Genomic DNA, 25765 nt, shown 5'->3' with positions numbered 1-25765 from the left:
TGAACTGATAGCCTGAGGTAGAATGAGATTGACAATCTTCAGTTCAACTCAAAGGCAAATAATTTGACAGAAGAGAAACAACCAGGATAAAAGGATGTAGCTATAAAGTCTGATCCAAAACTTACTGTGGACAGTGTCAGTCCCTGCACTGACTGTAATGGGTTTGCGTTTGGTTAATAGGACCGGATATCAGAGGCATCTGTGTTTTGAAACATGCAGTAAGCAGCTGCAGCTGGATTTACAGTGGAATTGTAACCAGTTACCACCTGACATCTCCTTTCAAAGAACTTTTAAGTTAAAGGCATTGAGATACTTCATCTAAATTAAGTCATCGTAGCTAAATGTGTGGAAATTGTTGATTGAAAACCACGTAAAGCAATTGAAGTATCTCTTAAGTTGATGTTCTCATGTTCACAGTGGAAACACTGTGATAGATGACGTAGTTTCTGCGTTTTTGGCAAAACAGAGTATGCACAGGGTCCTTGGCAACTTCACCATAAAGTTCTGTAGACAATGGGAGTGTTACCTAACCAAACATTTTCCCCAGATAACTCAAGGAGGCTTATAGCTGCTGCTGAGGGGCAAGAGAGAAAAACACAGAGGAGAAATGGGCAGTGGGGCCAGTCTGGTAAGCGACCCCAGCTAGATCCATCAGCTCTCACCTGGCTTTAGACTGGTGTAGGCTGTGGGCACTTGATTCATTGAGGCAAACAAAATTACTCCTTAGAGCAAATCAGCTCTTTCACTGCAACTGTTTGTGTGTTCTGATGTGGCAGTGTGAGGTAGCTAACATCTGTGCCAGGTGGCATGGCGGTCATGAGCCTTCATTGGGAGCTTGCTTTGTTTCTGCTTTACTGTTTTCTATTTATACTTCAATAAATTAGGCATGCAGTAATTTGAGAGGCTTAAGGAAGTTGAGTAATTTTCCACAGATATCTGCCTACTTGTTTTTTTTTTGACCACACTGACAGCAATATCTCGTAATGTAGTGAGAGATCTGATACAGACAAACCCATGACTGTCTGATTAGGTTTGAGTATCTTTTTGCATCCCATGCCATGTGCTAGGATTTTATACTCTTAATTTATCTTTTTTACCATTGTGGATGCTGAAGTGTTTGTTGAAGTGTGATGTTTTTCTTTTGTTCCTTTTATTACTATGAAGATTCAGATCAACTGTCTGAGCCTCCCTGGTTAGGATTTACTGTTTGGCTATAGGAATGTGTCTTGTAAAGAAATAGTTCAGTCTATCATTGTTGGCAGCAGAGCTGTGCTGAATGGCCAAAACGTATGTTACTGCAGTAAACTCCATATGGTGGCTCTGCCAGAGATTGGACTATTTCTGATTTTTTCCCAAACGTTGTGTGAAACTTTCCTGACTCTGTGTGGCAGCTCCGAACATTATCACTCGATTTGCATCTTATACACATTATACAAGGAGTGTTACTCTTTCAGTGTAGATCTAGTTCTCCATTGGTTTGACCTCCTTATGAATTAAATCAAAACAAATAGAAATGTACAGCCAAGGGCGATACCTACTTAGTGTTCCAGATTTCTCATTGAATTCTTAGTATTTATCCAGAAATAAAAATGTGAGCAGGCTATCTTAGGTTTTGTTTGCTTTATTTTGTTTCAGATGCTCCAAATGAGGAGGAGAAGCTGAATCCTCTTGGATCTGGAATTTAAATACTGAGCATTTAATACATCTTTCATAGGAGAATCACTTTTCCTTCCTGCGTTCAGGGACTTGGACTTTGTCTTAGTTAGACTTCTTGTACTGCATTATTTTGAGAGAAATTGTTTTATTGTGTTTGCAAAATAAAGAATGAGAAAATATTTTCTGCTTCACCAGTAAAATGAATACGATGGGGCTGGACCAATTTTTATTGTGGTTAATTGTTTCTGAACAACTCAGTCTTATGGGTGACTAGTCTGTCTCAAATGCAGTGTAGAAGTGGGTTTTTTGGGGGGGGGGGAAATAGGTTAGAAAATGTTAGCTAGCAGCACAGTTTCCAAAGCAGTAATCCAGTTTTATAACCTCTCATCTACCAGAATGTGTTGTTACATAGAAGCAAATGAGGGAAATGTCAGAGAAGAAAAAAAAGAAGAGCAGTAAGCAATGAAATTCTTCATTATTCCAATAGTTTCCACCAGGAGGACATGTCTTCCAACACATACAGCCTTTAGTTTTAGGTGGAATAAAACAGGATAATTGAAATTTTCAGATTTCAGTTCCATGCTTAATTAGCATATTTTTCAGTGCAATAATGTCTGAGTTCACCCTAAGAGAATTGAGCCATACTAGTGTGAATAAAGCCAGAACTTGGCCATCCATCAAATGTGCTTGAAATCACTGCCTTTCAGTAAGCAGAAAGTGTGGTCTTATTGGTTTTATCTGAGGATGCAACTTCTTGTCATGGTCCGCATACAATCTGAAACCCCAGGTGCTCAGTGATGTGAGGGGAATTGCCTGAGTACTTTGCACTGGTTGCACAAGCTTGGGCAGGGACTAGTTAAAACAGAAGATTTAATGTCTAAAGTTGTGGCTTCTCAAAGTGAAACACTATAAAAAAAATGAAGAAATCACTGAATAGAGTAAAACCCAAACTCCAAATGATCACAAAGACTAAAAAGAGATGGGCAGAATGAAGATATGTCAATGACCTGATATGTGACAACTGTTCTATTATAATTGTTAACATTTGAGTTCTTATGAATCCTGGATGGAAAAATGAGTGCTAGTTCAGTGATCAGGTCTCAAAACTTGCCAGTCACACTTGCATCCTATGAGAGAAGGCTTGCCTGAGCAGGAATTCATTCGAATTACATAAGAGAATTTCTGAGAGATATGTAAATGACTTGCAGTGTGATTCTGGGATTAGAGTTTGTATGTTGCAAAATTGTTTCTCTGGAGGGTTGGCAGCAGATGCTGCAGAACAAAATGTCCGTAAAGGTTTACCTCCTGTGATTATCTTGCTGTCCTAAAAGTTAGGCTTCAATTTGTATTCTTCTCAAACATAAAGCTTCTCAAACATAAAGCTTGCTCGCTTTCTCCATTAATTCGTGGTTTTTTTTAAAGTCAGTCCTTGGCTTCCATCTTTTGGCGATGAGTTCCATGAATTAATGCATTAAAAAGCACATCTAGTAGTTCTATAAGGAGCAGAACTAATGAAGCCTTTTCATGTGACTTCGTTTGTTAACAGCTCGTTAGACACCAGAGCCCCACGTGGACTCTCTGGTATCCAGTAATACACTGGAGGCTCCCTCTGAAGCCTTTTTCATAGTGGAAGCTGCAATATATTTATTTCCTCTATCTGCCTGTTTTCAGGAGGCTTGTAAGAACTCGGCATCTCTGAGTTCTCTATTCTTCTGCCAGCAGTTGTGTGTTTGCACATTAACATGCACACCATGATGGTGCAAGTGCTATTTCTTTGGAAATCCTAATTTCTTTCTAAAGAGTCTTGCTGTGTTTTTTCGTGGGTTTTTTTGTTTGGTTTTTTTTTAAGCATTTCAAAAGCCATTTGTGCTCCAGTTCGTATATTTGAGTCATGACTGCAAGAAAATTGAGCTGACTTTCCTTTTGAAGGATTGTCTTAGTGGTGTGCATTCTCACTTTTAATCTTAAAAAATTTTCTATATAGTATCAGCTGGCTGAGTTCTTTGTTTCATCTTGCTTTCTTTTGGAGCTGGTGAAACCAAAACTACTTTTACAGTAGGTTTTGTATCATAGAGATGCGTTCTATTTTCTTTTTCATATTTTGGTATTTTTAACATTGTCTTGGAAGGGCAAGATTTGTGGGTAGTGGTAATATTTCTTATTAGACTGATTGATACAGTATCAAAATGAGGCATTTGGAAGTGCAAGCCCTTTCTCAGATCTAAAATAGAAGCCATGGACTTTTAAGTGTATTTGAGATTTGTTTAGAGTTTAGTGAGGTAGGTATCTGTTAGACCATTTCTGAAAGAAAAAGTAGTTAATGTTTGTGTGTGTGGTACACCAACAATTCTGTGTGGGAAGGCAGTTAAGACCCCAAGACTGTTCCACACAGATGGGCTACATTTTATCACCCACGTTAATAAAAGAGAGTAAGAAAACAATTTATTTCCTGTGTGGGATAGAAAGCTTTTGTTCACAACTGATCAGCCAAGCTCCCAGTCACAAGGCGAGGGAAACTGTTACTGCTTGCCTGATGATTCTTCAGGTCCCATTTTGCTTGTGTTCATCTGTGGCTTTAGTTGGGCTTTTGCTTCCAAATTACAGTATTGTATCCAACTGTCTATATTTGTCTTGGAGGAATCCAAGTAGAAGTGGTTTGTTTGCTCTTTAGCTCTTTCCCTAGGACATTTTTCATCTGCAACACCTTCTAATTTTTCACTCTGGTTCCTGCCCTTTTGCATTCTCACACCTCTTTGTTTACAGTATCAGATCCACAATAACCAAGGGTCTGACTGAGTTTCTTTTTCTATAGAAATGGGAGAGGTAGCAAAAAGAGAGTGCAGTGTGGGACCTGCACATTTAAGCAAAGTGGATTATAGCTACACAAAATGTCATTACTTTGCCTCTGTTCAAGCCCAAAGAAATTATTGTTTCCTTACAAGGGAGGCAGGAGAGGAAAGGAGATGATAAGGTTATCTCCTAGGGGAAAGAAAGAGCCTGGTAGATTATATGTTGTGGCATGTGAAGGGGTTAGTGTGAGGTAATGTTATAGCATGCCATAAATCCAATATCTTTATTGAGCCCATGGTTTTTTTCTGAACCCAGCGGAGTTATGAATTTTAGTTCCCAGGCTTGTTTTGAAAGGTGTTTTATAGGTTTCCCTTGAGGAACAGGACTGGCACATTGGAGATGGAGTGATTGTTTTATGAGAGATGTTAACCCACGGGCAGATGAATGTGTTTCAGCCCTTGTAGACTGGCTAGGTGAATTCTTCCTGACAGGTAGTGTTTGCTTAATTTCACCCATTGAATTACCATTTTGTGCTTTAGGTGAGGTGTATTACGTTCCTGAAATACAGATACAGGACAGAGAGGTCTTGACATTTCTCTTACATCCTATTTATTACATTATTGTGCAAACATTCAAGGAATACTTCCTTGTATGTTTGCATAATACAGTGCAAAGACGTCTATTAATAAAACTTGTCCTACTTTATGTCTGTAGTCTTTAACAGCTATATCCAAGTACTGCTATAATAGTTTGCTTTTTTTTTTAACCAGTACTGACACTCGAGAAAGTTTTTGCAGAACCAGAGCTTTCTGTTATAATTCCATGACATCGCTCCAGAGCAGAGGAGGTTGGTTCAGAGACCCATTGCTGTTTATGCAAACTTAGGATTGGTTTCTATCCTGTGTGTATTATTTTGCATTACTGACAACAAATCTTGTTCCTTGAACGCCTCCAGATATTAGATAGAAATCAATGTCAGTTTATAACAGGATAGTTGTCTTCCTTACTTTGTCACAAGGAAAATGCATATATGAAATGAAGTCTGGGAAATGCATGAATGATGCTGGTTTTGTTGTGTTTTGAGGATGTGTATAAGTTGTTATCAAAACTTGGTGTCTGTATGAAACAAGATGCACTGAGGGAATGTTAAGCCTGCACAGTGGAGGATGCAGGAATCAGGAAGGGTTAAAGTGTTAGTTGGATAAAACATGCCCTTACGTGTTACACACTACGGACGTCTTTAATTACCTGTTACTGCAAAACATGATACATTTTTTAACCTGCTTTTTTGATAACAAATCGTACGCTGATTTGAGTATCTACTCCTTCCTGCCCTGCCCATTATCCCCAAAACAAAGTTGTAGAGGAAGAAGTTGTTAAATAGTACAGATAACACTTTCCTGCAGTGGTACCATTAGTAAGCTGGCTTAACGTGCTGTGTGTTGCTCGAGTCTCTTTTATGCTCACTCCAGAGGCCTAATCTATTAATAGCTCAGCTTCATGCTCTATTAATATTCACACTTTTTTTAAACTGGTGAAAATCTTGAGGAGACTGCCCCTATTGTGCTGCAGAAGCTCCTTCCTCCAAAAATGCCAAGTACTTTAAGAGCATGCTCTAGTGTCATTTTTCTGTTCTTCCATTCACGAGGTCAGTGTCTCCTTCTTTCCACTTGACCTTTCTAAAGTTGTGTGTGCGTACAGTTCTTGCTTGCATTCATTAAAATAAAATCAAGACTGCAGCATGGCAAGGCTTTTTTCTTTTTTTTAATAAAGATCATATTAAAAAAATGTTAACAGATTTAAACTAGCCATTCTCCATTGTTTTCTGTAGTGTTCCTTTCTGGTGGTTTGGAGGTGCTCTTAGCACCGCCTTTTAGACTTTACTGCATCTTGGCCTTAGCAATGTCTTTGAATTCACCTAAAGGCTTTCATGGATTCAGTTTTATCTGTGAATTTGCATGTACCGATAAAATCTTACCCCTCTGGAAGGACTGTGTTATAGTTCTGGGCAGAGAATTATGAATTTCCTTAAACCTGTTTCTCAGATAGGAGCTGAAGGTCATCTTTGTTTATTTTGTATAATCTGTGGTGTAGGTCCTAGAAGACAGAATGAGGAAACAGGTACTAAAGTTGAAGATGTAATTTAAGAGCTAAACTGGAACATACTGGTGAGCGGGATAGGTTTCCACAGAGAGCATGTGCCAGGAAGGTTTACGTGAAGAGACTGGGCTACAAGCAGCCACTTCTGGACATTAACCTGCGTCCTGTCTTGGATATTGTGAGCCTGAATTGTATTTATAAGTGATATGTGGCCACAGTGCTATGTCGGATGAACCAGTGTTCCTGTTGGGATTGTTCCCCCTCCCACCCCCTTTCTTTCTCTCTTAACACAAAAATTTAAACTTGTAACAGTTTTTAGCTACTACCTTAAAGCTTCTCGCAACTCCAGGTAAAGTATCTTTTGTGGATTACCCTATCACAGGTGCTTCAAGTCCCTCACATTGAAAAGCTAGTCAGCCCGTATATTTGAACTTTTTTAATAAGCTGACATAAGAGGTCAGAAAATCCTGTTTAGCCCAAGAGTAAAGATCAGATAGTTTTTCAGCAATGACAGTACAATTACAGCATCTAGCAGTAAATAAAATTATGTGCAGGCTTAGCACAAAGTCAGCTTTTTCTTTTAGGGGAAAAAATGAATGGTAGAGAAGTTGTAATGTTTGTGTGTATTAAGAAGACATGTTTGGTGTTTGATAATTTTGAATTTGCTCTGTTGTAAAATATGGACCTCCTCCCTCATCCTGCAGTCTTTATTTTGCCTCTGTGCAACCTGCTTTTAAGAGATTAGGGCTCTGTGCTTTTAATATATTGGAATCTGCTTAGTGAGAGTGCTTTGTTTTGGAAAATAATTGAAACTATGGCAACCCTCGGGTTTTTTTCCAGCTTATTTGTCTACCCCATGTACTCCTCTGGTTTGGTGAATGATTAGCATACTGGAAACCACTGGTAGCTGCTAATGTTATATAAACAGCAAATACAAGTTATGTAAATATTAAATCCAGAGCACCTTAGTTGTGCTTTAGAAATCATTAGACACAAACTGAATGTCACTGTAGAACTGAGAGTATAAGGCCTCTTCACTGTCTTAGCGGCCTAAGTCTGCAAAAATGTAAGTGCTCGCACCAGGCTTGCAGACTGGATGGGTCTGGCACAGGAACACTAATTCTGATCAGTGCTTGCCTGCTGTGCGCTTGCTCTGATTTCCTTCAGGTTCTCTAAAGCACTTGTTTTTTGTTTGGGTTTTTTTGTTTGTTTGTTTTGTTTTATTTCCCTCAAACTTGTCAGCCACACACAGACACCAGTTTACATAAATTGACTTTCTGTTCCTGTCGAATAGGGCTTCTCTTTCCCAGCTTTCAGTCTCTTGCACAGGGGACTGTAGCCTTTATTTATTTATTTTCCTTTTACACTTCTGTGTTCAGTTGCTGCTGTGATTAGAAAATAGGTCATCCTTGGATGAACTCTTCTGAACTGCCTCTTCCAGAGAGCTTGCTTGCCTGGGATATTCTTGCAGTGGAAGCCATCTTAAAATCTTCCTGACAGCTACTAGTGACCTTATTTCATAATTACTTGTGTTTCTGTCTAGCTCTTCCAAAGTGTTGCTTCTCTGAAACATGTTATAATTTAAGATTTCAAGTCTCTGGCATCTTTCCAAATAAAACTTTGATATATTAACAGTTAGAACTGAGAAGCTCTGTTCCATGGTCTGTCTGGCATTTGCACTGACAAGTGGGACAGACATGCCTGGCAGTCAGCCCAGGGGCTTCAGCCTGCAGGAGCCACCCCCCCCCCCCCCCCCCCCGGGCTGGGTTGTGTAGCTAATAGCTATGCTGGCTGTGCAGCCCCTCTGACAGGAGGGGATTCTTCTTCCTTATCCTCCTCTTCCTCCTTTCACTGTTAAATATGTATGCTGGTAAAGTCTTGCATTTTTCTTTCTCTTTTTATGGATACACTTTCCATTCTGCGTTAGTAGAAAGATTTCTCTGAAATTGTGTATGAATTAAAAAAGCCAAATGATAGCTATTCTCTTACTAAAACTTTATTGTAAATATTATATGGTTTACTATCTGTGAGAATTTTGGCTGTTCCCTGTGGTTGTGACTCCAAAACAAAATTCCTTTTCTCAAGATGTGTCAGATTTATTAGAGGGTTTGGAATTTGTTTTTTATGGGCTCCTGTAATCCTGTTCTTTCGCCAGCCCTGGCCTTTATGGCATGTTTCTTTCTGGTCATGGGTATGGTAGCAAATGTATGACTGCCAAAGCACTTCACTGTCTGTCTGGTCTTGTTGAGGTCACATCCACTGCATCCCCCAGTCTGTGTGACAGTTTTCATATTATCGTTGACAGAGTACAGTGGCTTGTCACTGTGAAGTATCTTCTTAAGGCTGTCTCTTCACTAATATGAATGAAAGAGTTGCTTATACTTGAGGGCTTCTGACCACTTTGCTGCCTTTTGTTTCAGTTGCCATAATATCCAGAAAATGGTCTTCTAGACAGCTGAGAGGTATAGTAGCCATTCCCTAATGCAGGATAGCTTTGGGAAGGTCTGTATGCCCTCAGGGTTGTTGCCCTGTTGTACAATTGTGAGGCTCTGTTTTGGGACCATGCAAACCACCATTAGAAGTTGGAATTATTGCATGCTACAGTGCTTGCAAGTTGTGACTGGGAATGCTTGATCTTAACTTGTAATGCACTACACTTGCATGTTGTAGAATCCCATAGGAAAGCTGATAGATGCTGATTTTAACCTTTAAATGGTTTGGCTTCTGGTCTTTTGAGATGAGTAGGGGGCAAGGACATAGGGGCTACTGATTGGCAGAGTGTTGTCTGACGAGCTGCTGATACAAGGATGTTTTCTGTCACGGTCTGCACTTGGAAGGATTTTCCACTGCCTGTAACACCTACTACCTTGCTTTTTTTGTTTCACATTGAGTGGGTTGAAGGCAGTGTGGTTGTGAGCAGTTGCTGTCTGTGTTCCTGCAGTGATTTGTCATTTGAGGAAGAATGCCCCTAGATATACTTCATAAAACTGGAAGAAATAAACGATTGCCAACACAGGTGAGAAAAGGTCACCAAAGACTTACTAAATGACTCAGAATCCATTGGGTGCTTCCGAGGGCAGTGTGAGTTAGAGTCTAAAGAGAGCTAATGCTGAATTTTGACGCGAAGTAAGAGGAACAATAAGTTAAGTCTGCATTCTCATGTTATCTTCTACAAGCTCCAGGTCCTGCACACTAACAAAGGGGAAGCAAACCCTATTAAGTGGCTAGTAAGAATTGTGCTATATAATTGTAGATGCCCAAGGGCACTCCAGAGACTGATCATAAACCAACTGTAATTCATAATTTTCTGACCTGTTATAGCCTTTTTTGAGGATTATTGCATTGCTGGCTTGAGTCTTTGTGCACCTTTTAAAGGCATCGGTAAGGACTGGCCATTTGTGACTAATTTTTAAGGATGCTGTTTTGTCCTGGTTTCAGCTGGGATAGAGTTAATTTTCTTCTTAGTAGTTGGTGTTTTGGGTTTGGTGTGAGAACAGTGTCGATAATGCACTGATGTTTTTGGTTGTTGCTAGATAGTGTTTATAAAGTAAGTCAAAGACTTTTCAGTTTCTCAGGCCCTGCCAGTGAGAGGCTGGAGGGGAACAAGAAATTGGGAGGGGACACAGCAAGGACAGCTGACCCCAACTAGCCAAAGAGGTATTCCGTACCATATGATGTCATGTTGAGTATATATAAACTGGAGGAAGAAGAAGGAGGACGGACATGTGTCATTATGGCATTTGTCTTCCTGAGTAACTGTTAACATGTGATGGAGCCCTGCTCTCCTGGAGATGGCTGAACACCTGCCTGCTGACGGGAAATGGTGAATGAATTCCTTGCTTTGCTTTGCTGGCATGCATAGCTTTTGCTTTACCTATGAAACTGTCTTTATCTCAACTGACAAGTTTTCTCACTTTTACTCTTCTGATCCTCTCCCCCATCCCACTGTGGGAGGAGTGAGTGAGTAGCTGTGTGGGGCTTAGTCGCCAGCCGGGATTAAACCACAACATCTTTTTACAAATGGGATGGGTTTTTTGCCCTTTTTGCAGAAATTAAAGGGAAGTCAAGTGTTGAGATTTGGATTGTATTGGTCATACAGTTTGTGTTTACATATAAACAGTTGATATTATCTCTGTGTTGCTTGTAGGTCAAATATAACATGTTGTTGTAACAGACAGCCTGAAGCGAGATAGCCAAATTAGACAAAACCAGAATTAAGAGGAAGAGAGTAATTCAGACTCAAGTAGTGTAAGTACGTTGGTTTGGAAGCATCTGAAGACAGTATGTGAGGTTTCCAACTTTCAGATTCAGAGTTTTACTGAACTGCTAAGATCATTCATCATGCTAGGATTATGAAGATCTGTTCACATGTTTTTATTAACCTCTAGAATAGCTGCTGAGTAGTGTCTCTTCCTAGCTATGCTATTAAATGTTAAGAACTAGATCATTAAATGTCTCAGAAAGTAGGCAGTTTTATGGTCCTAAAAGCAGATAACATACTTTAAAGTTTATTTAAATGTTTGTTGTGGAGCAGCCTTCATCCATTCTTCCTTTCATTTTTTCCATGCATTCCTAAAGTATGTAAACTTGAAGAATTTGAATTTCAAATGCCTAATTTTGCAGAGTTATCAGGGGATTCAGACATCTGCAGTATTTAGGAAAAAAGTAGCCTTAATGAAATGTTGAGGTTTTACCCAGCAGGAAGCTAAACACGACACAGCCATTTGCTCATTCCCCCACAGTGGGATGGGGTAGAGAATTGGAAAAAGGTAAAACTCAAGGGTTGAGATAAAGATGGTTTAATAGGTAAAGCAAAAGCCATGTGTGCAAGCAAAGCAAAACAAGGAATTCCTTCCCCACTTCCCATGGACAGGCAGGTGCTCAGCCCTCACCAGGAAGGCAGGGCTCCATCATGCTTGAGCAGTTATTTGGGAAGACAAATGCCATCACTCCGAATGTCCCCTCCTTCTTCCCCCAGCTTTATATGCTGAGCATGAAGTCATATGGTATGGGATATCCCTTTGGTCAGTTGGGGTCAGCTGTCCTGGCTCTGTCCCCTCTCAACTTTTTGTGCCCCCCAGGCTACTCACTTGTGGGGTGGGGTGAAGAGAGAAAAGGTGTTGGCTCAGCAGTAAGGAGAGCACCATTGTGTTATCAACACTTTTTCCAGCACAAATCGAAAGCATAGGCCCGTACTAGCTCTTATGAAAAAATTAACTCTGTCCCAGCTAAAACCAGTAGATGCGGTAAGCAAAGAATACAGTTATTTTTATTATGAAGTCTGCACTCCGTTGTCTTTTGTCTGACTATTCCTGCTGCTTCCATTTCATGGCAGTTGCTTGAAGAAGTAACATTGAAGTGGCAGGTTGTCACATGGAACAAAATCAAGGCATGTCTTTGTAGTCCCATTTTGTGGGTGTGATTTATATGCCTACACTACTATTACTTGAGCTTGTTTGTACTTTGCAAGGACATGAAAAAGGATGCATTGCATCAAAGAGTAAAATGTTAATGCTTGTGCCTGTTTGGATGTGTTCCAGTAGAATTTGGTCAACCAGCTTCTAAAATACACATCCATTTACAACTTGGTTCAAATTTATATTAGCTCAGCTGGGAGTAAGTTCATCGAAACCTTACTGGGAATTAGGCTTGTGAAACACCTTGATTTTTGTCTACCAGGCTATGTAAATGCTTTACTTTGAAGGCCCCTGGATTTAGCATATGGCTGAGAGAAATGGAATGGAATAGGATAGTGGGTCAAACAACAGATTTTAATACCTGAAGGTATCTCCAAACTTGACCCAAACACATGTTACAGCATGAGTCCTCATGTGTTGGCAGCCTTGTGAAAAGACGTGGGGCAGCTGGTTCATGGGAAGCCTGTCAGCTTCAGCAGGTTCTGCCCTGTACCCGCAGCCTGGCAGTATTTAGGATGGAAGTACACCAGGTGAAGTGCAGTAAGGACAAGAGCTACTGGCCTGGGAACAGGTTAATTCCTTCCTGCAAGCTACAGACACATACACTGAACAATTTAGAGAAAAAACCTGAAACAGAAATGCTCAGAGAAGCCATGATGAGCAGAGATGTCGCTCAGTGGCCTTGCACTCCTTGTGCTGGTCACAAGGTCCTTACTGAATTCCAGATGTCCAAAACCCTAGCTTTAGGCCAGGGGTCCTCAAACTTTTTAACCAGGGGGCCGGCGTGCGGATGCAGTGGCAGGCAGTCATCTGCGGCTGCTTGGTTCCCCCCCCAACCCCCGCCGGGGGTGGGGGGCAGGGGGTTCTGTAAATACTGGGGGCCGGATTGAGGACTCTGGGGGGCTGTATCTGGCCCGTAGTTTGAGGACCCCTGATTTAGGCCGTTGCGTGTCACTCCATTTTGTGGCAGAACTGTTGCAATGCTTTGCCTTGAAAGTGAGTGTTTTACTTTCACAAGTAAAGGACTTTGTGTCTTTTTTTTTTAATTATGAAGGAACTGAAAAATTGGGTGCGAAAGGTACTGTATGTGCCTTGCTTTGACAGTGATGTATGACACCCCACAGACACTTTGGTATTGATGTATTTATAGTAAAGATTAGTTAGAGTCCATTTTGCTTTTTCCGGGGGTTTCTAAAACTGAAATCATAAGCACACGTAATGCAGGATTTACTTTCTGTTTAGTTCGATGTCTTTTCATCTTCAGTGCTGCTTACCCAAAGTTGATGGATTGACTATACAGATAGTGTTCTTCCTGTCCTGATTTGAAGTACTTGGTACTCACAGTCTTTATTTAAAAACAAAAAATGAAAAAAGAAACAACCTTGAAGACCTGACTCACTAATCTTTCTTTTTCCTTCTCAGAAATACACTGCTATTGGACTATTGGGCAAAGCTACTGATACGTTAGATGCTACAGGAAAAGTAACTGAAGAAAAACCTTATGGTAAGCATAAATGTATCTATATACTTGATGTAATTTGCAGGCATAAATGGTCTCTATCATAGAAAAGTGGAAAAGATGTTTGGGGGTCTGAGAACTAAGTTTAAATGTGAAATCAAACTAGGATTGTTTCATCTCCAGCTTCTTTGCTCATATAATTCAGACCAGCTTCATGCAATTATGTCCAGTGTTCATTTCTGTTGGAAAAAAATAAACCAGGCATTAGATTAGGAGGGAGAAAATAGAATTGAGGAGGACTGTGTTATTTGAAATCTTTGACAGGCTGACAAATGACATACTGTGTCCAGTAAAATTTTCATTTTTCAGTGTATACTCCCATGAGTGCTCTTTTAGTAACACCGTTAAGGCCAGTGGACAAAAAAAATATTTAGATCTTTCCTCTAGGATGTCCCTTTAACTACAGATCGCTCAGCATAAAATGATGGCGTAAGCTACTTTCTACATACATTCACCTATCAAATCTTGCTCTTGCTTGCAGTCTGTGTCCTAGCAACTTTAGTAGATGAACTTTTCCAACACACAGAGTTTAAGGCTTCAGAACTAATCCTGGTTGTGGCTTTGTTGGAGTGGACATTACACAATACCCAGGGCGTCTTAGAAACAATGTAGAACTAACCAAAGACACACCAAATGTATTTGTCATTAGTTCTTTCACAACCTGGGGGAAAAAAAACCCACCACCAAACAAAACCAACAAAAAACCCAGTAGGTAACTGGTTGCTTAGCAACTCTACAGCTCCCACACTGTTTGTGGTACCTGGTAATAAATACATGAAGTAAATTATATTTTTTTAATATAGCATGATGGAAAAGGCACCCTGGATTCCACCTTTCGCCCCCTATCTCCTTTCTTTTTGAGTTTTTCTTTCTGCATGAGGCAGGCAAGCATGAGTTTCTTGTCCACATTAACTTGACGGATCATTCTAAGTAGTATTATTTACTAGGTGATGTTGCTCAGAGATGTTGCATCATTTGCTTCTGCTTCAGGATTGAGTTCTAAGTCTCTCTCTAAGCATTTGAAGAACTGAGCATCCACATGGTGTTAATATGGCCAGCACTTCATGGTGGCTAGAGACAACACTTGTTTTTTGTGTATGCCTCTCAGAAAGTGGAAGGTTGTAGCTCTGCTGGACTGAGTAGTATTCATTGTAGATACTCGCTCCTATATAAACTGTGAATTACCATTTTCAGTAGAATCGTGGAGTCACTTAGGTTGGAAAAGACCTTTAAGATCATCAGGTCCAACTGTTAACCCAGGACTGGCAGGTCCATCACTAAACCGTGTTCCTAAGCATCACATATACGTTTTTTAAACACTTCCAGGGGTGGTGATTCTGCCACTTACCTGGGCAGCCTGTTCCCATGCTGGACCACCCTTTCAGTGAAGAAATTTTAACTAATATTCAATCTAAACCTCCCCTGGGGCAACTTGAGGCAGTTTCCTCTTGTCCTATCGCTTGTTACCTGAGGGAAGAGACCTACCCCCACCTGTTTACAGCCTCCTTTCAGGTAGTTGTAGAGAGCAATAAGGCCCCCCCGAGCCTCCTTTTTCCAGGCTAAACAAGTAGATGCAACTCCCATGGTCAATAATTAAAATTAAAGTAAAAATAAAATAAATCTGTTTCTTGAAACACTAGTTTTGCTTTTTTATTTTGTATTGTTTACTGCAGACAGAATAGTGTTGTTTTCATGTGCGCTTCTTTCACTGGCAGCTCTCCTTACAGTAGTTCCCACCTCTTCACCACCTCCTCTGTTACAGTCGTTGAGCTTTCTGTTAGACTGTGTGCTTGGGGAACTCATTTGCATTAAAAATTTCCCCTTTTTTTGAGTTGCTTGTCTTTTTAAACTGAGATCAGTTGCATGATCCAGTTCATCATGTGGTCTCATAAAGCGCGATATTGGCATTGGTAGGGCAGTGCGGTTTTGGGTGCTGGACAAACTTTCCTTTTGCTGAAGCTATGGCTGAAAGAAGTGATTGTGGAATTGGTCTCAGTTGGTTTCCATGTTGGTGTTAATTTGAATTCTTCAGAAACAAGAAAGAGAAAATGTGCATACTCCTTTTTCTTCTCTGTGCTACCTATGTGTTTTGCATTTCCTTCCTTCCTCCCTTTCTAATAAAGCAGATACTTCCCATCTTTTCCAGTGTCTTCCCCAAAGCAGCTTGGTTGTCTGCAGAATTCTCTGTGTGGCCCACCATCCCTAATCCCTGACCCTAACTGGTACTCCAAGAACAGACAAACCAGGTATTTGAGCTGAATTTCAGCTATCCTTTAACACCTACAAGCATCCTAGGAGAAACAGCATCTGCTAGGGAATATCAGTCCTGCAGTGCCAGCAGCATCCAGGACTGGGCCTTAGTGCAGAGAAAGCGTACTGAAGCAGCTTACAAGATATATAAAACTCTTCTTGAGTGATTCCACTGGACTACAAGAGGGAAGTTCCTGCAGAAAGTTGTCTGCTATATTAACTATAAGAAAATGTTACGTTTCAGTCCTCAGAGTGTCCCTAGACAGCAATTTGGAAAGCAAACTGTTGTGTATTACAGTTAGTGACAATGAAAGGATGTGCTGAAGAGAGCTCGTTGGGGTTAACCCCCCCTGAACTTCTCACAGTTTTTGGTTTCTTGCCAGACAACAAGTTTGCATTTCCGCATGAAATTAGGTTATGGTCTCGTACTGCTCCCAGGCTGTCAGATGCTGACTTGAGGGGCCGGTAGTGTTTAGCATTCCTTTGACGCTCTTTTGAGCACATTAATGTTTGTAGCATTTTTTTTTTAACGTTTGTAACTATGCACAGGAATGTGCATTCTGAAACACATTTCCTCCCAGCTGCCTACAGACTGTGTCCAGACATGGAGAACAAAATTCTCAGGGATTTTCTGAAGGTCTGTGTTGATTATGCTGAAATACATGTTTAATAGAGCTACTTGAATAATTTAGAAAAAAAGTAGTCCTTTCAACAGTCTGCTTGTCTGTTCGCAAGTAATTTATGCTGGGCCAGTTTGAGTCAAGGTCATCTGCAGTAGTTGTGTTGGACTGTCATGGATAATCCTTGTGTTCTGTTTTGGTGTACTTTGTTAACAAGCGCAGGGCAGTATCACCTTTCAGTGGAGGCTTTTTGAGGTTGTGGCACAAGTGGCACCTTTTGGTTTGGTAATTTCATTTAACTTCCTTTATTATGATAGCAGGAAACTCGATCAGCAGTCACCAGTGATCAGAAGCACAGAAGTTCTTTAAAATTCTTATTTTAGAAGCCAGTAGGCTTATACTAAATGTTTTTAGAAGCACTGGAGACCAGAAGTTTTGGGTACTTTGGGATGCTGATGGAATCATAGGGAATGGTCCACTGGAAGATGCATAGCCTGTGCAGAAGTCATATAACCACACTGTCAGTCCAATGGCTTGGGAGGGAATTTAGAAAACAGTGTTGAATGTATTCCAAGTAGTGTATTTGCAGAGCAGGCACAATCATTTTGTTCTAAGCTAAGGCTTTCCATTATTCCTGTGGACTGGATGCAATTACCCTGTGGGCCAAACCTCGACAATCCTCGCTGAAATCATTGCTAAACAGGGTGGCAGCCTCCATACCCCTCTGTGGAAGGACACAGAGCTGCAGTTTGAGTCCAGCTTCTAGCAACAACTCATGGTCTGCAATACAGCAGATGAGGATATTTGGTATATGCAGTGAGGATGCAAACTCTTGGTAGCAAGGGCAGTGATGGATGTGTCCTGCAGAAAAGTGTCTCAATCCCTTATTCTCAGGGAGTGGAGAAGTCAAATGGAGAAAGTTTTGGGACTGTTTGCACTAATTGGCCTCTACGGGTGTGTTCGCATTTCATGCTTGATGGGGAGTTGAGTGTAAATGCTGCCTAAACTTGCTGACCAGACAAGCTGTTGACATGCTAAACCCTAAGTCCCTAGCTGAGTGGGGGAGACACATGGGCCAACGGCCTGAAGGGAAACGGTTCTCTTGGACAGCAGGACTGCATTCCCCCCTGCCTATGCTGTGGATGTAATGACTGTGGGAGCTGAAAGGTGGTGAAGGAGCTGATTCACAGAGCCCTGTAGAGACATGGGTCCAAACTGATGTCTGGGACAAATACACAGTTTAGACATAGTAAAACTGTTTGCAATGAGATTAATATAGCATTCTTTATGACTGAGAGCTGGGTGAAAGCTCCACCAGCTTGTGTGTTGTTCTAGAAGAGGGTGAGAATCCAATACAGTCCATTAACACCAAGGGAGTGCATGCTGAAAAAAAATAAATAGAAAAGCATGTGGGTTTAGGTTTTCAGAGACCGTGCCACAGTGTATCGCAGAATTATTCTAGATCTTAGCAAACTCATCTGTAAATATTTACTTTGATAACATACCACACAACTTTGTTTGTTAATGGCTTAATACGTCATTCCTCACATGGGGAATTTATTTTTTTTTTCCCTGAGGTAGAGATTGCCTGTAGCATGAGTGATTTCCTCAGAGGCTAGATGTAACCTCTCAATCGGGAATATGAGATCAGAGCGGGAACTGAACTTGGGTGTCTCATTAAATGCCCTAGCTATGAATGCAGTTCACTGGATGAAAATTGAGGGAGAACCCCAAGTGACACTTATGCTTAGATCTCAAATACTGAATTCTAGCCTGAAGCAACCTGGGGTTCACAAGAAGGCTGACAAGATCACTGGCATAGAGCTAGGTCGTGCTAAATTTCTGCCATGTAGTTTTGTTGTGATACATTGCTAAACTAGGATAATACAAACGGAAGATTGAAATAGCCATGTAAGAAGCTCTTCAGAAGAAGATCCAGACTTAGTATACAATTGATTTTGTTGTTCCTACCCTGTATTTGGATGTACGTTAGTCTCTCTCAGCATCCCTGACTGACTTTTTTGCCTTGCAACCTTGCTTTTAATGACACTTCTTGAGACAGCTGCTGAGGCCTTTGTGCTTTGCAAAAGTGAGGCACCACATTGCCATCTTCCAAAGGTGCTGGGAAAGGAATCTGGTTTTTACTTACAGCATGAAGTACATCTGTTTTGTAAGGTTTGCAAGTAAAGGTCTGTTCCAAAACCTAATGAAGTCTCAGTAAATAAATTTGCTTGGTTTATGTTCAAAGTTGCTTAGCAGGGTGATGCTAATTGAATATAACATAGGAGAAGCAGGACTAGTCAAGTCCTAGACAGTAGAAATGCACTGAAGTGCATTGTGATTACAGACCTTATGTTTGTATTCTCTAAACAAACTAGGGATGAATGTCATCTCTATTGAATAGTATTTCAAAGGACCAATGCAATCAGCATTGGTTATAAGGTTATAGCCTTATAATAAAAGTGGGACAGATGTGTATGTATGTGTACTCTTAAAAGAGTAGATTGCCTAAAGCAGCTATCTTTCTTTTACAGGATTTCTTCAGTAAAATTGCCTTACTTAATATATAACAATACCCTGGTGTGCATTTGCAGGTTAGTTGTTTGATACGGAAATTTGATTTGTTGTTCCAGATGCAGTCTTTTTCTTCACTAGAAAAAAAACCCACAATGCTTTTTTTCCTCTAATAATCTGTTTTATTTTTCCCCGCAGTTAAATACTTTTAAAGAGAAGTTGCCAAGGTTCGATAAGCATTTTATTGGTTTGGTCCTTTAACAAAAATCAGAATAGGAGAATTTTTATGGTTTTTTTTTTTATGATTCCCAAGATAAATGAATTTGCAGTCCCAAGACAGAGGGATTGGAAAAGAAAACTGTGTATATGGGGATTTCTGCCCTTCTGAAAGTGTCCAGACTGTCTTAATCACCTTGGACAGTTTGTTCCACTCTTTTTGTGGTAATTCACACTCCTACCTACATTCTGGTTTTTATATCTTCTCTTTGGTGTTTTTCACCCAATCTAAATTCAGATGAGAGGGAACTCTGCTTTGTATCTGTTTGCAGAACATGATTGATGCCATTAGTGCCATGTAAATAACCAACACTAACATACTATTTTCTTTCTACAGACCAGATAACAAAAGGAGATCTTGAAAATGTGCTGCAAAAGTTCACAGGGGACATAATGCAGGTTCCTCCACTGTAAGTTCCACAATATTCCGACACTCCTGGCAGTTGCGTTCAGCTGTCGGGATTTGCCAACAGAAGTCAGTTCTCTCAGAAATAAGAGGACACATTTTGGCAAGAGGATAGAGGCAAGGCAGTCTTAGGAGTTCTAACATTTGCAACTGCAGCTCATGCTCATTTGAACATCAAGCACAAATGGTGACACGGAGTCTGTGGGGGTTTTTGGTAAAATAGCGAAGCAGTCTTAAACAGCTTTGCAGGGCTTGATGGCTTCTGTCCTCTCTTCCAACTAGAAAGCAAAGCTCTGAGTCTTTAATTTTAGTTGTAGGGTAAGGGGAGGCTTACTGACATCTGTGTGGAAGTGCCTTAAATGACTTTGAGTAAGTTTTCTCAGAACTTAGAATATGAATGAGTGATTAGTGACAGAGCTTCTGTAGCTTAGCAAATTTCTTCTTGTCAGGTGAGCCATAGTAGCTGGCAATGTGCAAGTGCTTAGCTTGTGACAGATGGCTTTAATGGTGATTTAAGCTAACATGCTTTCCTTTGCATTTGCAATGGGTCACTTACTGTGGTTCCAGAATGTTGCTGTAAGGTCAGTAATTCAGTAGGTGTTCTGCTTCATCTGACCTGTTTCAGATTACCCTCTGCTCATTTGAGCAAGATCTTCTTTTTTTTTCTATGGTTATCTTTCTGCAAGACCAAAGGTGGATCTTTGGATAAAGTTTCATGTAATCAGTTAATATTTTTTTTTTTGTTCTGTAGTGATCCCCTAAACACCCTAGAACAAGGCTCCATAACTTAGCAGTTGATGTTCAGAGAAGACCCTGGTGTGAGACAAGCAAAGGTGTGAGGCAGAATTACAGGAGTTGCCTGGGCGGCTCCTAATGCTCAGCTCAGCATAACACTGAAACAGAGTACGCCTGGCAGACTTCTGAGAGAGTAGGTTAGAGGCAGCTGCAAGTGTTATACCCATTGCAGGAATCCTTTGTTTTCATACACTAAAAATTAAGGTATGAAACACTTTTAAATGTGTACAGCAAGAGATAAATACAGGGCCATCTCTTGTTTATGGTTTATGTAGCTACTGGTGAATTAGATGATTCTGTGTTGAAGAGATTTCAGAAGCACTTGCTAGTTTGTTATTTTTTTGTGAGCGCTTAGAGAGGATTAGAAGGGTAAAATGTATGCTAGTGTAGTACAATATTAACAGGATCTGGAGAATGGGAAGCTTGTTCTATTACAACCATATGACACATGTTTTCGTGTTTGGTCTGATCAGCTATTCTGCTCTGAAGAAGGATGGAGAAAGGCTATCAACTCTAATGAAGAGAGGAGAAGCAGTTGAAGCAAAGCCTGCTCGGCCAGTGAGAGTGTACAGCCTCTCTCTCCAACAGTTCCAGCCACCGCTGTTCACACTGGGTAAAGGCCAAAGATTATTACATAGAGTGATGCTCCCAGCTTGTTAGTGTTTATTTGCACTCAGAGTGGGACTAAGATAGTGAAATGGGTTTCATTTCCCTCAGCTACTTATTTTGGTGTGAGTCCACGTGTAGAGACTTTCACTTCACAGTAAAAGCACTGTATTTTGGGTTTAAGTTAAGCTGATTATATGTAATCTTTCTGTGAGGGAAAATTCTGAGAGGCTGGTCAGGGGATTATTTGCATCTGTCCATGATTTTGCAACCTCCAGCTCACTCCTCCTTTCTCAGGTCTGCTTATTTCACTTTGCCCATTCTTTTATGCCGATGCCCAGGCCTGCTGGCATCTCTCCCAGGGCGCAACAAGGACCAGTATCAGTTACTGTCAGGCCTCGTTCTCAGTTGAGGAGGCAGAATCTTATCCTTACTTCCGTCACGCGTGAAGGAACTTGGGTAGTCCATTAAGATTCATATTGATAAATAAACCAAAAAAAGACTGTTGTAAACCTTTGATGCTACTATAAGGTCAAGATAATTGCATTGATCAGCTGCCTAGTTGACCCAGAGTCCTCGAGTGGACCAGATGTTATATGATGAGCCGGTATGAGTGACAAAGCTCAGTGCTGTGTTGCCTCAGCCCTTCCTTGATGGTTGGGTGACTAGCAGCTGATCACTGGCACAGGGAGAAGAGAAGAGCTGAGAGAGCAGGGAAAGTTAAAGGTGAATTTTAAAATTTTATTGGAGCTGTCTGTGTGCAGTATCTTAAAAGCATTGATAGTCAGTTTAGACTATACTTGGAATAACTTGCTTTCATCCTTAAAAATAAGAAACAACCTTCTGAAACCTTTCAAATGAATAGGAGTGAAGCGTTTGTTAACATACCACAGCAAGTACTTAATTTCTAGTGAGTTAGTTCAGTTGCCATTGTATTTGCTTTCCCTCCTGTCTAGCTTAGCAATCCCACCCGCACATATGTTACAGGATGAATAATTGATGTTGCATCCTATAAATATTTTATCACTGGGTTGTTTGCTTAGCACATTTTTACATTTATGTGGGGGCATGGTTTCTGTGTAAAGTAGATTTCACATTGCACTGGCAATTTACCATGTCACTATTAACATTCCAGATGTCGAATGTGGTGGTGGCTTTTATGTCAGGAGTCTGGTCAGTGACATTGGCAAAGGTAGGCATGAAAAAAACCATTACAGTTTAAGGAATTAATGTGTTTATGGAAAAATTTTGTCATTTTCTGTATCTCTAGTAGCTAGACCTATGTGTTATTTTGCACAATTGTAGTGCTATTGCTTGTTTTATATACTAAGGTATTTCCTTGGGAACATGGGGTAATGAAAGTGAAATTGCCAGAGAATCTTGGGGGCTGGGGTATAAAAATGGTGCAAGTAATAGCACCGAGCAAGGTAATAGAAGACAAGTTGGGAATTTTTTATTCCCTCCTCCGTATGTTAAAACTAACTCAGATTAAGGATGAGAAGAAGAAGAAAGATACTGTCTTTTTAAACATTATTCATCACATTTTGAAAACAGATTGCACAAAACATTACCATGCACATAATAGACCCTATCTGCTGGAAAGACTTCTACATTTGTGATGATTTTTCTAGTGTTTTCTTTCCCCTTTACCGGAACTGTGAATGGTTTTGCTTTCCCACAGGGTTATTTGTCTTGCACTCTGTATCTATCAAACTGCATGATGGAGAACAGATAATCCATTTCAAATTTTTTTTTTTAAATTATACGTTTGCAGATCAAGAAAGCAGGTGATGTGGGATAACTATGAATTTCAATGTTGCTATTTGTGCTTTAGGCAAGTCAAAGATTCTCTTTCTGTTACTGCCTTCTGAGCATACGAACTTAACGTTTAGTCCTTTAATGACAAACTAAGGTAAAGTCTGTCCTCAGCTGGTGTCTTTTCAAAAATTTAAAATGCAATAAAAATCTTCCTGCATCAGAAAGGATGGGAGAGAATATTTTAGTATACCTGTGTGCTTACAGGTCAACTCTGGTTGCTGTTATGTTTTGCAGCCCCTCATTATGTAATTCTGTCCTTCCTACTGGTATTTATTTAACGTAACAGAGCATTTATTTACATTTTTTATTTTTCCTTATCTTAGTTTATATTATCTTGACAGGCAGCACAGGATAAAAATGGCAAAAATCCTCCTTGAAGGCAAGAAGTGCCGTGGCCTCAAATTCTGTGGAAAAATAGTACACGGTCTTCTAAGTCACTTGTGAGCACAGCGTGTTCTATTTACATCCTGTGTCATTATATCCTCTCTTTTCATTCCAAATTAAATCTGGAAAACCTTTTGACAACTTTCTGTCACATTTTGAACTCTTTACTACAATTGGAGTTCTGTTGAAATCAAAGGAATTCCTTGGCTCAAATTTAAGAAAATGTAAATGAGAGATTAATCTTCATGAGCTTCCTTCTCAAGCAAAGCAGAATAACCTAGAAGGCTACATCAAAAATACGTTTAAAGTGAGTTGCAAATAGTTAAACTTGACCATGCATTTTTTTTCTAAATCCTGTTTTCTTCTTTACTGTAGAACTTTCTACCTGTGCCACTATGCAAGAGCTGACCCGAACCAAACATGGACCATTTACGCTAGAGGAGCATGCCCTTTATGAAGACAAATGGACAATTGATGAAATTGCACGATCCTTAGAGCACTGCACGTCTCTTCTCCCAGGAGAGCCATCTCATAAAAAATTGAAGACAGAGCATCCTGGTGAAACTGCTGTGAGCTGTGAAGATAAGTGATAAGTTGGGTCAAGGAAAAAGACTGAATGATTGAGACATTTTAAGATTGGATTGGGATTGTCTTGCCTCCTGTGTAAATCTATAAGTCTGTACTGGAAAAGTGACAAATGGCAGTGCAAGAAAAATGGTTCTTTTGTTTTCGGGGTTAGAACATGCACTGAAAATGTCCAGCACTTGCTGTTTCCCGATCTGTGTATTTTCCTTTCTGCACACCATGAATGGATCTGCCACTGATGTCAAATCTTCATAAACTTTTAAAGAACTTGTAGGGTGCAATATAGCTGCCGTTGCTGATTCCTCAATAAAAAGTTACAAACATTAAGGTTTGATAAATGTGCTTTATGGCTGATAATCAAATACTGAAACACCATGGTGACAAGACTGGCATAGCTTGAAGGATACAAGAATGTGGCAATTTGCTTTCTTGAAATCCATTTCAGCATATGTCCATTTTACTGTAGTTTTTCCTATGCAGGTTGTTCTTTCAGTGAAATGTTATCCAGAGTGCATTAAATGTAGATGCTAATATTTTACATTCAGCCTGAAATTCCAGTCGAAGTGAATAGTTTTAGGTATAAACAATCCACGAAGATAACTGTTTGATAATAAGCACTCTGAAGACTGCAGGCATCATTGCAGGTTTACTTATCTTATTCTGGTAGTGTCCCTGTCGGTGACCATCCATCATTTAAAGTAAACTGTTATGCCCTTCACAGGGCTTATGGAGTTTACTTTTGTCATCTGTGTATTGCTTGAGCTGTGTCCCGTGGATTGGGTAGAAGGCTGATGTACTTCTGGGCTTTGACTGATTTGGCCCTGACTAGTTGTAAGGACAAAAGAGGGATCCACTGTCAAGGATCCTCGCTGAAGCCATTTTAATTCACTGGGGCAGTGAGGGCCTGTTCCACAGTTCACGTAGTCAACAGAATTTGATTACACTGATTATTTCTTGTGAGTGCTTCCCTTGGGGTTTTCAAAATGACTAAAAGACAGTGGTTTGAGAATGCTAAAAAAGTGCCCTAGTTTGTTTCCATGCATGTAATGGACCACCCTAAAAGGGCTTCCCTGTGTATCCCCATACAAATTAGTAGTGTGTCTGTTTTCCTCTTATGATGAGCAACATGACTAGTTTAAACACGTGCGTGATACCTGAGAGAGCGTCCTGCTTTTGAAATTGTCACTGAAATGTCACCGAAGAGGAATGAACTGGCTGCTGTTGCAGTTTTATGCTGCTGCTGGCCAAGTGGCCTGCTATGGCTTTGTACGATTCCTACACCTTTGGGATTTAGTTCTGGAGTACAGGGGCTTGACTTTTACTCTGAATGACTGAATGCTGTAAAGCTAAGAGTTTGTGCTTTTATTAGGTTGTATGTTTTAGAGGGAGACATGAAAATTTGATTTAATGACTGGGTGAATCTTTCTACTGTGGACTTGCTACTTTCTACGGTAAGTTATTTTGATAGCTTATTACCTCTGTTGCTTAAAATAAGTTGTTTTATTCCCAACTTGACTTGAATCTCCACATTCTGCACTTTATGTTTCTGTACCTTACACAAAAGGTATTATGTGAAATGATCAAGTTCCAACCTTGGTTTCAATCTAAGAAACAAAATAAATATCTTGAAGTTTCTCAGTGCAGGATACCTTTCCAGACATCTATAGGGTTTTTTTGTTTTCTGTACAGTAAGAAACTGAAGTCTATGCAAGATTAATGAAGCTTTTCTGTAGAGGGAGGATAGAATTTGTGGTTTATTGTTCAGTAAACAGGCAGTTTTCTTTTGTATATTCTTATAAAGAAATTAAGGGCAATGTTGAAAACATCACAAGCAAGTCAGAGCACTGTAGCAACAGCATATTTAATGTACTATGTGGATGAAGTAACCATTGTAAGAAATTTTGATTTCAGAGATGAGAGAAAAGAGTTGTGTTCAGTAAGATGACAGTGGGAGATTTTAGTTGTTTCTTTTCAGGGTGGATTTTTTGATACTGTGGATAGAAACAGAGAAGATTATTTCCTAAAGAAA

The 25765-nt window shown here is 40.1% G+C and overlaps 1 protein-coding gene across 1 annotated transcript in view; it reads left to right on the top strand.

The window, feature by feature from the left end:
• The window catches only part of TRUB1 (TruB pseudouridine synthase family member 1), a 30997-nt gene extending 6934 nt beyond the window's left edge, over positions 1-24063 (top strand). Inside the window, 6 exon segments of the mRNA XM_014283813.3 lie at positions 13386-13467; positions 19480-19552; positions 20817-20956; positions 22085-22141; positions 23527-23735; positions 23737-24063. Coding sequence (XP_014139288.3) covers positions 13386-13467; positions 19480-19552; positions 20817-20956; positions 22085-22141; positions 23527-23735; positions 23737-23775 — 600 coding nt within the window. The 3' untranslated portion in view covers positions 23776-24063.
• Positions 24064-25765: the final 1702 nt, after the last annotated feature.

Source organism: Falco cherrug, chromosome 9 (genome assembly GCF_023634085.1).
Source record: "Falco cherrug isolate bFalChe1 chromosome 9, bFalChe1.pri, whole genome shotgun sequence".
In the NCBI taxonomy this organism is placed as follows: domain Eukaryota; kingdom Metazoa; phylum Chordata; class Aves; order Falconiformes; family Falconidae; genus Falco; species Falco cherrug.
The sequence above is the reverse complement of the archived record's forward strand: the minus strand, read 5'-3'. Positions and strand labels throughout refer to the sequence as shown.